General features: G+C 40.2%; 1 protein-coding gene across 1 annotated transcript in view; it reads left to right on the top strand.

Annotated features, from left to right (window-relative positions):
- Positions 1-12,564, top strand: part of NRK (Nik related kinase) — a 166,076-nt gene that overhangs the window by 102,005 nt on the left and 51,507 nt on the right. The window contains exons 10-14 of the mRNA XM_019661488.1: positions 4,730-4,808; positions 5,894-6,069; positions 7,647-7,710; positions 8,130-9,297; positions 10,803-10,910. Coding sequence (XP_019517033.1) covers positions 4,730-4,808; positions 5,894-6,069; positions 7,647-7,710; positions 8,130-9,297; positions 10,803-10,910 — 1,595 coding nt within the window. The remainder of the gene's footprint in view (positions 1-4,729; positions 4,809-5,893; positions 6,070-7,646; positions 7,711-8,129; positions 9,298-10,802; positions 10,911-12,564) is intronic.

Below are 12,564 nucleotides of genomic sequence, written 5' to 3' on the forward strand. Positions count from 1 at the left end.
TCTATGTGTCTCTCGATCAGAAGTGATTCCCTTGTAGGCAACATATGTAAGGGTTTTGTTTTCTTACCCATTTAGCCACCCTATCTTTTGATTGGAGCATTTAATCTATTTACATTTAAAGCAATTGTTGATAGATATTTAGTTAATGACATTTTACTATTTGTATTTTTTTTCTTTTTTAAAAAGTCCCTCTAAGATTCCTTGTAACACTGTTTGGTGGTGATGAACTCCTTTAGCTTTTTCTTGTCTGGGAAACTCTTTATCTGTCCTTTGATTCTAAGTGATAGCTTTGCTGGGTAGAGTAACCTTGGTTGTAGGTCCTTGCTTTTCATCACTTTGAATATTTACTGCCAGGTCCTTCTGGCCTGCAAAGTTTCTGTTGAGAAATCAGCTGATGGTCTAATGGGAGCCCTCATGTAGGTAACTAACTGCTTTTCTCTTGCTGCTTTTGAGATTCTTTCTTTGTCTTTAATGTTTGGCATTTTAATTATGATGTTTCTTTGTGTGGGCTCTTTGAGTTCATCTTGTTTGGGACTCTGTGCTTCCTGAGCTTCTATGTCTACTTCTTTCACCAGGTTAGGGAAGTTGTCCCTTATTGTTTCTTCAAATAGTTTTTTTAATTCCTTGCACTCTCTCTTCTCCTTCTGATATCTGAATGATGAGCATGTTGGTACACTTGATGTTGTCCCAGAGGCCCCTTAAATTTTTTTCATGATTTTAGATTTTTTTTATATTACTCTTATTTATGTTTTCTGCTACCTTATATTAAATTGCTGATTGGATCCTCTGCTTCATCCAATCTACTATTGTTTCCCTCTAATATATTCTTTATTTCAGTTATTGTATTCATCATTACTGACCGGTTCTTTTTTATGTTTTCTATCTCCATTTATTTTTGTTTGTTTGTTTCCTATCTCTTTGTTGAATTTCCTACCTCTTTGATTCTCCCTGAGATCACTGAGCATCTTTATAACCAGTGTTTTGAACTCTGCATCTGGAAGATTGCTTGTCTCCATTTGGTTTCGTCCTTTTTCTCTGGAGCTTTGTTCTGTTCATTCATTTGGGACATGTTTCTTTGTCGCTCCATTTTGGCCACCTCCCTGTATTTGTTTCTATATATTAGGTAGCGATGCTTTGTCTCCTAGTCTTTAAGTAGAGTGGCCTTATGAAGTAGATGTCTTGTGGGGCCCAGTGGTACAGTCTCCCTGGTCACTTGAGCTGGGTGCTCCAGGTTTGTCTCTTATGTGGGTTGTGTGTGCCCTCCTGTTGTAATTGAGCCATGGTTGTTGTTTACATGTCAACAGGAGGGATTGACCCTCGGGCTGATTTGTTATGAGGACTGGCCATGACTACAGTAGAGGAGTGTTGTGCAGGGGTTGACCTTACAGAGCCATATTTGTTTTAGCAGGGCTCTGATACCTGTCTAGTCTGCCCTTTGGGTTTGTCATCTGTGGTGGAAGCCAGGTGGTACTCTGGTTCTGTTTGAATCTGGCCACTGGGTGTGCAGGCCCCTGGGCCTCATGGGAAGGGCGCCGCCATATGCCAAGTTCAGCCGCAGCCTGTGTCCTGTCCAGGGCCACCTGCAATAAGCCACAAAGGAATCCACAGATGGCTGCCACCCTCGCTTGGCTTGGAGGTGCCTGGAAGAGGCCAATCTGCAAACCAGGGGTGGATGCCACTGGTGCAGGTCTCGGGGATGCACACTATGAGGTACAGGTCATGGCAAGGCCAGATGCTGCTTGTTTGAGTTTTGTGAACCTTTGAGAAATTTTAAGAAAGTCTGCATCATGAGCCAAGACTGGCCTTTTGTATGGAGAAGCCACTGGAAGTGGCTTGGAGTGGGGTCTCAGGGAATCAACAGTGCAGGATGAACAGTGTTAGCCAGGTTGATTAAGACTCAGATATGGCAGCCACCTGTGTCTGCATGCCAAGAAATAATGGGGTGGCCGAGTGGCACGTTGGTTAAGAGTGGGCTTAGGATGACAGCTCTGAGCAGCAGGGTCCCAGTTCGGATCCCACATGTGGGCCAGTGACGCTGCACCCTCTACAGCTAAGATGGTGAACAACAGCTCGACCTGGAGCTGGGCTGCCGTGAGTCGCCAGCAACTGTGTAAGCTGCAGTGAGGCTGCAATGGGCTGCCGTAAGCTACTGTGAGCAGCTGGCAGCCAGCGTGAGCTGCCAAAAGCCACTGCGAGTGGCCGTCCAGTGGCCGGCGACCAATCTGCCTCACCCAGAAAGAGTGCAATGATAATACCAACATGGGCCAGTGAAGCGACGTCCTCCACAACTAGACTGAAAAACAAAAGGACAGCAGCTTGTCTGTTCCCCTTCCCCGATTCCCCAATAAAATTTTAAAAAGAAAGAAAGGAAGGAAGGAAGGAAGGGAGGGAGCGAGGGAGGGAGGGAGNAGGGAGGGAGGGAGGGAGGAAGGAAGGAAGGAAGGGAGGGAGGAAGGAAGGGAGGAAGGAAGGAAGGAAGGAAGGCAGGCTTCTGCTGACTCTTCTGTCTGGGGGAAAGCTGCCCCACTAGCCCTCCTCCTGAAACCAGTTCATGTGTTTCCTCCCTGTATACACCTGGCTCTTTCCAGCTGCTGCTTCACCACTGGAACGCATTGCAAGTCAGTTTGTCAGTGAGTAAGTCCATGCACGGGCCCTTTAAGAGGAATGCCTGGGACTTCAGCCACCCTTGACTCACTCAGCCACAATATTTGTGGGTTTTCACAGCCAGAACTTGTGGGGACTTCTCTCCTCGGCACTGGAACCCTGAGTTGGCAAGCCTGGTCTGGGGCTGGGACTCCTTCCACCTCAAGGGACCCTCTGCAGTTAAGATATCCCTCCCAGTTTTTTAACTGCCACATGAGGGTGTGGGACCAGTTCATTCCACATCTCCGATGTTCCTCCTCATTTCCTGGTGACTTCTGTGTATCCTTTGTTGTAGGACTTCTGTTTAGCTAGATTTCAGGTGATTCTCAATGATGGTTGTTCTGTAGTTTAGTTGTCATTTTGAAGTGGTCATGAAAGAATACAAGAACAGCATTTACCTTCTCCACCATCTTGACCAGAAATCCAGAGATGTATTTTAAAAATAGGTTTGCTCTTTTAATGGAATGATCCTCTAATGGTGAGAATGTAGGCAGTGTTAGGGGATAGGGTGTGAACGGAGCATTTATTGGCATTTCTAAAATTAGACCATATAGGAAACCTCCACAATTGCTGTTTGCCATGGCTTTTGTACACACGTTGTACTTCAGTCCTTCGTGGTCTTCTCCTTTCCCTTAATGAAAACTTCCCTAGTCTATGCCCTAACGCTTGACCCCTGAAGATGTTAGTTGACTGAATGGTACTCAGATATTAATAAGTAACAACTACCTAATATTGTACAAACTCATTTCCAATATTTTTGAATGAAAGAATGTGATGGCTGATTGGACACAGTAAGGGAATGGAGGCAGTCAAATATGATCCTGAGCTTTTTAGCTTGGGGCTCATTCTTTCCTCTATTATAAATCTGTGCATTCTATTAATTTATACCATTTATTTGAAACAAAACTGTGACCTTTGGACAACTGCTTTTATATCACTCTAATGAAACTACTCTGGGAATATTTTTGTACTGCTGTGACAGGCCAGTTTGGCATTGTAACTTTTCAGGAGATGTATTTTGGGAGAGGAAGGATGACTTTATAGAGGCATTTATATCAAATTTTCTCACATGAATGACACACATGTAGTGTGTCATTTACACTATGGCTCTCCATTGGGAATTTTTTGCACTGCCAGTGTTCTTTAATCAAAACACAAGAGGAAGTAAGTGAAGTGAGACACATATTTAAACACTTATAGAAAAGCCCAGAATTCCCAAACCAATGAGGTAATGAATTTATATAGCACATATTGGAATAGGCTTTTCTTTGTAAGTCTGTATGTCTGAAAAAGGGAATGAAAGTCTAGTAATTTGGCACAGACTTGAAGTGCCATATAGTTAAAATCTTTATTATAAAATCATTAGTTTATATTTATTAAGTGCTTACTCTCTACCAGACACTTTTACATGTAGGTTGCCATTTAATCCTCATAACAAGTCTTTGAATGATTTCTTGATATATTTCCTGTTTTTTTTCTTTTTTTATGAAAATGAGGCACAGATAGGTTCAAATTGGAGCTCTGCCTAAGGTCACAAAGGCAGAGCTCCGATTTGAACCCGGGTGTTCTTACCCTAGAGGGCGTGTTCTTAACAGTTATACTATAGCTACCTTTTTTCCTTGGACTGCCAGCTTCCAAAACAGATTCTTCTCATCTTTTTAGACTATTATATTACTTTTACATCTTCTTTTGCTTAGTTACTAATCTGATTGACTTTTCCAGCCTATAATTACCCATTCTATTTTTACAACTATAGATACCTGCAATATAAAAACACAGAAAAGTGCTAGTCTCCACTTTTGGTTTACTTCTCTAGATATAAATAATCACACATTTCAAAAATTTTATCTAGTGTAATTTATTATTGATGTGTCACACCTGACAATAGTGAAGCTTTAGGATCTTTTATAAATGGCCATTTGCATTGAAATAAGCTTTTCCTGTAACTACTTTTATTATTTCTACTTATTCTTTAGTGTGTATTCAACACAATATTTGAAAGAACACTGAGAATCCTCTGGAATGAAGAGTGTGCTCTGTAATTGCCCTTCTCATTCATTCTAAATTTACGTATTTTCCTTTGCAGCGCTGTGTAACCTTCAACCCTTGGAAGCCCTCTTCGTTATTTTGCGGGAATCTGCCCCTAAAGTCAAATCCAGTGGATGGTAAAGATGAATGACTTAATCTCCCAAACACATTAACGTGACATTTATTTTTTTATGTAGCGAAGAAGTTTTTATTCATTTGGTCAGTCCTGCTTCAATATCTTTGTTGGGCAATATTTCCTAAATAGCCAATACCTTAATGGGGTTTAAATGACTAGTTTTCATTAACAGCTAGTTAGCCTACTAGAATAAGCAATATCCTCCAGAGTACAAATATGTTATGATGACATTACTGTCCTGGCATTTAATGGCGTATTCAGTTTTTCTCCAGTAAAGAGATGCACCAATGGAAATGACTTGTAACATTTCTCACTGTGCCTAGGAAGGTAGTCAGTGATTGTGATATACAGGCCAGTTATTTGGCCCATGAAAGTAAACATCCACAAACTGACCTGGAAAAGAGGACTTCTTCTCCCAGGATGCTACAGGCCAACTAAACTTGGGAACCCTTCTCAATGAAGCTTTTTTATCTAATACTTGATGCTCTTGCTTATTCTTAGCATTTACTGCTTACCCTGGTAGATGTGGTAACTATGATTTGATTGCTGACATTCTTGCTTGTGATTGAATTTAACCCTTCCTTAGATTCAGCCTTTCTGGCCACATCTGTTTTCATGGGCTATTTTGTAAGGTTACTTAGGCCCAATAACACCCTTTTTGGGGGATCATTATATCTATACCTCTGTAGTTCAAAGTGTGTATAGTCAAGTGAAACATTCAGGCCTCAAACTGTGACTGCTATGGGCTGACCAACCTAGTCTCATGGTCTACATATATCATATTAACCACTTAATTGCCATCCCACCACTTGACTTTTTACCATGTACATACTTCTGAATTCATTGATGTCTCTACTCTTATTTGGGTAAAAAAATACCAATAACTGACATCCTCTGAGATTTGAATAGCATTGCTGTACAATGTATGTTGTTGAGCTGCTGGGTATTTGGAAATTGAAAAGACAACTATAACTAGAGGCAACTCTCTCCAAAAATATGACCTTCAGAGTGGCATGTGGGTAGGGGAGGGAGGAAGTGTGGCAGGTCTGAGAATGCCCTTTAATTGCTTTGACTCATTTCTTTTAGGTCCCGCAAGTTCCACAATTTCATGGAAAAGTGCATGATAAAAAATTTCCTATTTCGTCCTACTTCTGCAAACATGCTTCATCACCCATTTGTTAGGAATATAAAAAATGAAGGACATGTTGTTGAGTCACTAAAGAAGCATCTTACTGGAATCATTAAAAAGAGACAGAAAAAAGGTAGAATACATGAACTTTTGGTTTACTGGAATGACTATTCAGACGAGAACAGAATTTATTCATTTTTTCAGGAAAAATAATTATTTTAAGAATTAGGTTGAAAATAAAATCCTGAAGTCCTCAATACTTAGTGTTTCCACTAATATGTCATGTGCACTTAATTATCTCTCACCTGATCATCTATATGTATATAAGATTATAAATTGTTGCCAGTTACAACTGTCAAATATTCATATTTACAGACTTCCAAAGCATCAAGAAGAATTATTTGATGTGCTAATTTTATTTTTAAAAACCTCCTAACTAAAGAAATAAAATAAATAAAAAGATTACTAAGTCTGTATCTTCCTGTTGTTTTTTGGCCAACTTTTTAATTAGCTCCAGAGAGAAAATGGATCCGTAATTAACTATTTATTGACTTTTTATTTTGAAGTCAGTGCACCATGCAACGTTTGTTTTATGAACTAATCTGCAACTATAAGACGTAATTGAAGAAATGATTTTATATAAATAAAAGTAAGTTTCTATATATTAATGCCAAAATGACAGACTGGGTTTTCATCAAATCCAAAGGAAATTACATAGGAGGTTCTACCTTATAGGTTGTATGGCATATTCCACATTTAATTTGGGGTACCATAGACAGGATTGAGAGTGATGATGAAATGGAAAAGGGGAACCTGAAATAGATAGCAGGCATTCTCAGGTTGGCTACAGGATTGATTGAAGTGGAGCTTCTTCAATCTGCATAGTGATATGTATCCTATTTTAGAGTCAGAAGCAGCAGGAATTCATTTATTTAGCCATGGAGGAGAATTCCTTGGATGAACATCACAAAAGCCAGCCAGCCTCAAATGAGTACAGAAAGATCCTTCAGCTACTTGAGAATTTGCCAACTTCCAGAGTTGCAAGTTTTCTAGAATGTTACCTACAGGAAAATCACATTTATATGGAGATTATATATTAATGTAAATATAGCTGCCCTAAATACTATAATATAGGAAATTCAAAAGAAAACTATTTTGTTTGTGTCTATATTTCAGTAGTGAACAGCAGACAGGAAAGAAGCTAAACATTTTCAATGTGCTAACTGTAACACTCAGAATTTAGATTTTTTACCTTCTCATTGAAAGGACCAAAGATGCTTATTCTCATTTTTCAAAGATCCTCATTGAAAGGACCAAAGCTAATAAGTGTGGGCCCAAGCCATAAAATCCTTATATCTAGAGCACACACCTATAAGTCACGGTCACCAACCATCTTGAGTTTCTCTTGTCCCTTTCTCCCTTTGCCTTTCTCAATTCTTTCTCTTTAGAATTGTAGCAATCAGATTGCTAAATTTTCTTTCCTATGCTCAGAGAAGTTAGTCTGTATGGAATAGCTGCACTGAGCTGCAAAAAAATGGACCTAAGAACTAGGATATTGTTTGCATTACCAACCAGGTGTTACATGAAAGGTTACCTTCGTGTCCGTGTAAATTCACCCAACATCCTGTGCAACAAAGGGTGGAAATCGGCTAAACCAGATTAAATAAATTTATGCTGATTGTTATGCATTATTTTTTCTTTCATATAAAGGAATACCTCTGATCTTTGAAAGAGAAGAAGCTATTAAGGAGCAGTACACCATGAGAAGATTCAGGTGCGTTAGACAAATTACATATATAATTTGATGTTAGCAATTCCTGTAAAACAGTCAATTTCCATACTGGTGCATTGGACTCAGAAAAACTTAATCCTTTCTCGTCAACAAGTAACACATCTCTATTTTCAAGAGATATTTGAGTGGAAATGTTGAGAAAAAACCTTCAATTACCCCTAAAAGAGTCCTTAATTCCTGGCAATTGAATGATCAAGTAGATTATTAGACCATTAATAGTGAATATATTAGTAATACAAATACGATTTTAGACATTACAGGAATATTTTAAGAAAGATTAACTGAAAATGTCTTCATAGCAGAAAATATCCATTTTTAAAAATAAAGCATTTCCCCTAAATGGGTTCACTCTATTGACAATTCTAATTGTATGACAAGCATTTGTATGTTTTTTTTTCTAGAGGACCTTCTTGTACTCATGAGCTTCTGAGACTGCCAACTAGCAGTAGATGTCGACCACTTAGAGTCCTACATGGAGAACCCTCTCAGCCAAGGTGGTTACCTGATCGAGAAGAGCCACAGGTCCAGGCACTTCAGCATCTACAGGGAGCAGCCAGGGTGTTTATGCCACTACAGGCTCAGGACAATGCACCTATGTCTCTAAAGGGGCAAACCCAGGCATCTCAGCAACTCCAAGAGGCAGCTCGGGTGTTCATGCCACTACAGGCTCAGGTTAAGGCTAAGACATCTAGGTCCCTGCAGATGCCAATTAAAGCACCTCCACGACTACGGAGGGCAGCCTGGATGCTCATGCCACTACAGGCTCAGGTTAAGGCACCTAGGCCTCTACAGCTACAGGCCCAGGTACCCAAAGAGCAGCAGGCTCAGGCCCAGCCCCAGGCATCTGAAGAGCCGCAGGATCTGGACCAGGTACCAGAAGAATTTCAGGGGCAAGATCAGGTACCAGAACAACAACAAAGACAAGGCCAGGTCCCTGAACAACAGCAGTGGCAGAACCAGGTACCTGAACAGCATCTGGAGCAGAACCCAGTACCTGAACAGCCAGACATACAGGAACGGGCTGCTGAGCCCACACAGGCAGAGACTGAGGCAGAGCAATCTGATTCATTACGAGTGCATGCGCAAGTGTTCCTGCCCCTACTGTCACAGAACCACCACGTGCTGTTGCCACTACATTTAGATACTCAGGTACTCATTCCAGTAGAGGGACAAACCAAAGGGTCACCCCAGGCACAAGCCTGGGTGCTAGAGTCCCCACAGGCACTTGACTCAGTTCAAGCACTGATAGAGGGACTATCAAGAGACTTACTTCGAGCACCAAACTCTCATAACTCAAAGCCACTTGGTCCACTGCAAACCCTGATGGAAAACCTGTCAGCAAACATGTTTTACTCTCAACCAGAACAGGCTCGGAAGAAGAAATCAAAGGTTTGTAGTCTAAGGCAGGCACTGGCGAAAAGACTATCACCAAAGAGGTTCCGGGCAAAGTTATCACGGAGATCTGAAGAGTTCAAGCTCTCAGATTTAGAGGCCCACAGGCAAAGGCGCCAACACAGATGGGAGGATATCTTTAATCAACATGAGGAAGAATTGAAACAAGTTGCAAATGTAAGAGTTTCTGATATTTTCACTGAATCAAATTTGCAGAGAAAATATGCTAGTTCATACTTATGTTTTCCCTCTGTAAATCCAAATGAGATAAATATTCCTTGCATCCCAGAGAAAATTAACTAAATAATTTATGCTTCAGATAAATTTTCCTGAAAGTTCCAGATAATTTTGACTGTTTGAGAAAGAAAATGTTGCTTTAATGACCCAGGTAATTGCTTAAAATCTCTGTGGAGATACAGCTTTAATTATTAGTTTTCTACTATTATTTCCTTAATAAATAAAGGTACACCATGTGCATATTTAAAATTATTATTTGGATCTTTAAAAATTACTGTCAAAGTTCAAAATTTCTGATGTAACTTATTAAAAATAGACACAGAAACAAATTTGGTTTCATTCCTCTAACCTCTAAGTTAGTCTTTTGGTGTGTGTCAATTGAGCCAGTTGAACAAATGCTATTTCCCTCACATATTTCATGTGAGAAAATGTAAAAGCAGCAAGAGAAGAAAGGCTTAAAATGGGAAATGGACGTCTAGTCCTCTAAAAGGTGAGATCTAGGAAGAGAAATAAATCAGGTAGAGAACGCGAGGTATGCATATAGATTGGTGATATTTGCTTGAAATTAAGGCATGTAAAATGCTAATGACTATTCTCAAAGGGCTCTAGTAATGACTAGATCTAATGGGTTTTGCATTTCTGAAAAAGACTTTTATGCATCCCTTCAAAACTCATAGTATTAGTAGCATGTACATACTTACTGTCATTTAACGTTTTAAATATATTGTGTATGTGAAAAGCCACTCTGAAATGGAATAAAAAGTCAATAAATAATATCTACTAATCTCATGACCATAGGATCTTACACAGGCATTCGTATCTTTATGTGCAACATTTAAAGGAAAAGTAAATTATTGATACTGTAATCAAAGTCATAGGTCTTTTGAAATACCTGAAAATGTATTAGAGTTTAGAAACATATGTGAGTGCTTCACCTCACCAGAAGCAATGAAAACACATTATCATTACTCTCTTGGAGGATAATAAATAATAGTGATTGGCTTAAATGGGAAAATGAACTTTTGTAAACTCCCAGGGTTCAATACAGAGAAATATTTGCACCACTGTATTACAGATCTTCCATTGCACAAAAGAACCAAACTTTGTAGTTACAACTGCATACTAAATATGCAGCTTGTGGTAGTGAGTTAAGCTTTAGACCAGAGATTCTTAACCGGGGTCTAATAGATGAGCTGCAAGTGGTCATGATCCCCCTGAAAACATATGTGGACAAGTGTGTCTGCAAAGTTTTCTGTGGAGAATCTGTAGCATTCCTCAGATTCTAAAAGAGATCCAAAACCCAAAACTATTAAAAACTAATGTTTTAAATCAATTTTAATATTTGAGTTATTCCTTTATATTATATATCAGGATCATGGGGTTGCTCTCCTGTAATTTGCATTTTAACAATAATTAAAATATTTATTTTCCTTTTCTTTCAAAAGGACAAAGACGATGAATCATCAGACAATGATGAAGTATTTCATTCAATTCAGGCTGAGGTCCAAATAGAACCATTACAGCCATACTTCCCAAATCCTAAAGGAAATGAGGTAAGTTTCTCAATATGTGTTGCTGTGACATTAATAAGTGCCTAAAACATTGATCCTTAAACTTTTTGGTCTCAGGATCTCTTTATACTCAATTGCACATACCTTTTCTCTTGACAGTCTCTGTTCTATGATGTAGTGTATGACGGGATCTGGTTCATCTAATCTGTGATTTATTTTCTTACACTTATGAAATAATCAAGTCAATGCTGGTGTCTAGGTTGGCTTTTGTACTCACGACTATATTAATAGCTGTTTAGCACATAGCATTGGTAGGCTCAAGTTGCAGTTTCAGTTCCAGTGTGGATAGAGTAATATCATCATAGACAGCCATTTCTAACAGCTTAGCCATCTAAAAATGTCTTGGTCACTAAAGACAATTAGGTGGATGCCTGAAGAACTCAAACGTTCTTGCCTAGATTTCTGATCAAGATGGCAGAGTAGGTAAATCCTGTGCGTACACCCTCTCATGACTACATCAAAATTACAACTAAACTACAAGACAACTATCATTGAGAATTTCCTGAAGTCTAGCTGAACCAAAGCCCTACAACTAAGGAGATCCAGAAGAAGCCACCTCGAGACTGGTACTAGGGGCAGAGACATGGTATACGCTGGCCCCACACTCGTGTGTGATCATTAAAAACTGGGAGGGTTATCTCAGCTGTGAAGGTAAACAGCAAAGAAGTGAGGGGTACCAGCCCCACACCAGGCTCCCCAGCCCAGGGTTCCAGTGCCTGGGAGAGAAGTCCCTATAATTTCTGGCTGTGAAAACCAGCAGAGATGGTGGTTGAGTGAGACAAGAGCAACTGAAGCACCAGGTGCTTCTCTTAAAGGGCTCGCCCATGGACTTACTTGCTGACAGACTCACTCTCTCTCAGTTTCATCACTGCGACAGCAGCTCAAAAAAGTCCAGGGATGTACAGGAAACAACTGATGTATCTGACTTCAGGGTGAGGGCTGGAGTGCCAGGTTTCTCCCAGACAGAAGTTCTGGCAGAATCCATTGTTGCTTTGTTGAACCCACCCCTCACCTGTCATGTAGAAGCAGACGGTCATCATATCTGAGTCTTCATCAACCTAGCTAACACCATTTCTTTGTCCTATCCTGGTGATTCTGAGACCTTGCACCATCAGAATTTCTGACACAGCCAACCCATTTCCAGTGGCTTTTCCATACAAATGGCCTGCCGTGGCTCATGCTGCAGACTTTCCTAAAATCTCTCAAAGGTTCACAAACCCAACATGGCTTCAGCATGTCCCATCCCTCTGGCTGAGTATCCCTTAGCCCAGCAATAGCTACAGCCAACCTTGATTCACTGCTTGGCCTCTTGAGGCACCTCCAAGTACATCGTGGGTGGTGGCCATCTTCAGATTGCTTTGTGGCATATTCCAGGTGGCCCTGGCAGGGCACAGTCTGTGGCTGAACTTGGCCTGTGGTAGGTCCTCTCCCAGGAGGCCCTGGGGCTGACATGCCCGGTGGCCAGCTTCAGAACCAGCCAAGCATCACTTGGCCACCTCCAAGGATGACACATCAAAACAGGACACTGGGTCCTTTTGGGGAGTCTACTTCATAGTTGATGTAGAGGCCTGACCACCGCATTGTATTTCTGAAACTGATGTTGAATAATACTGTATGTCAACTATAATTATATATA

This window comes from Hipposideros armiger, unplaced genomic scaffold (assembly GCF_001890085.2).
Source record: "Hipposideros armiger isolate ML-2016 unplaced genomic scaffold, ASM189008v1 scaffold_350, whole genome shotgun sequence".
NCBI classification, from domain to species: Eukaryota; Metazoa; Chordata; class Mammalia; order Chiroptera; family Hipposideridae; genus Hipposideros; species Hipposideros armiger.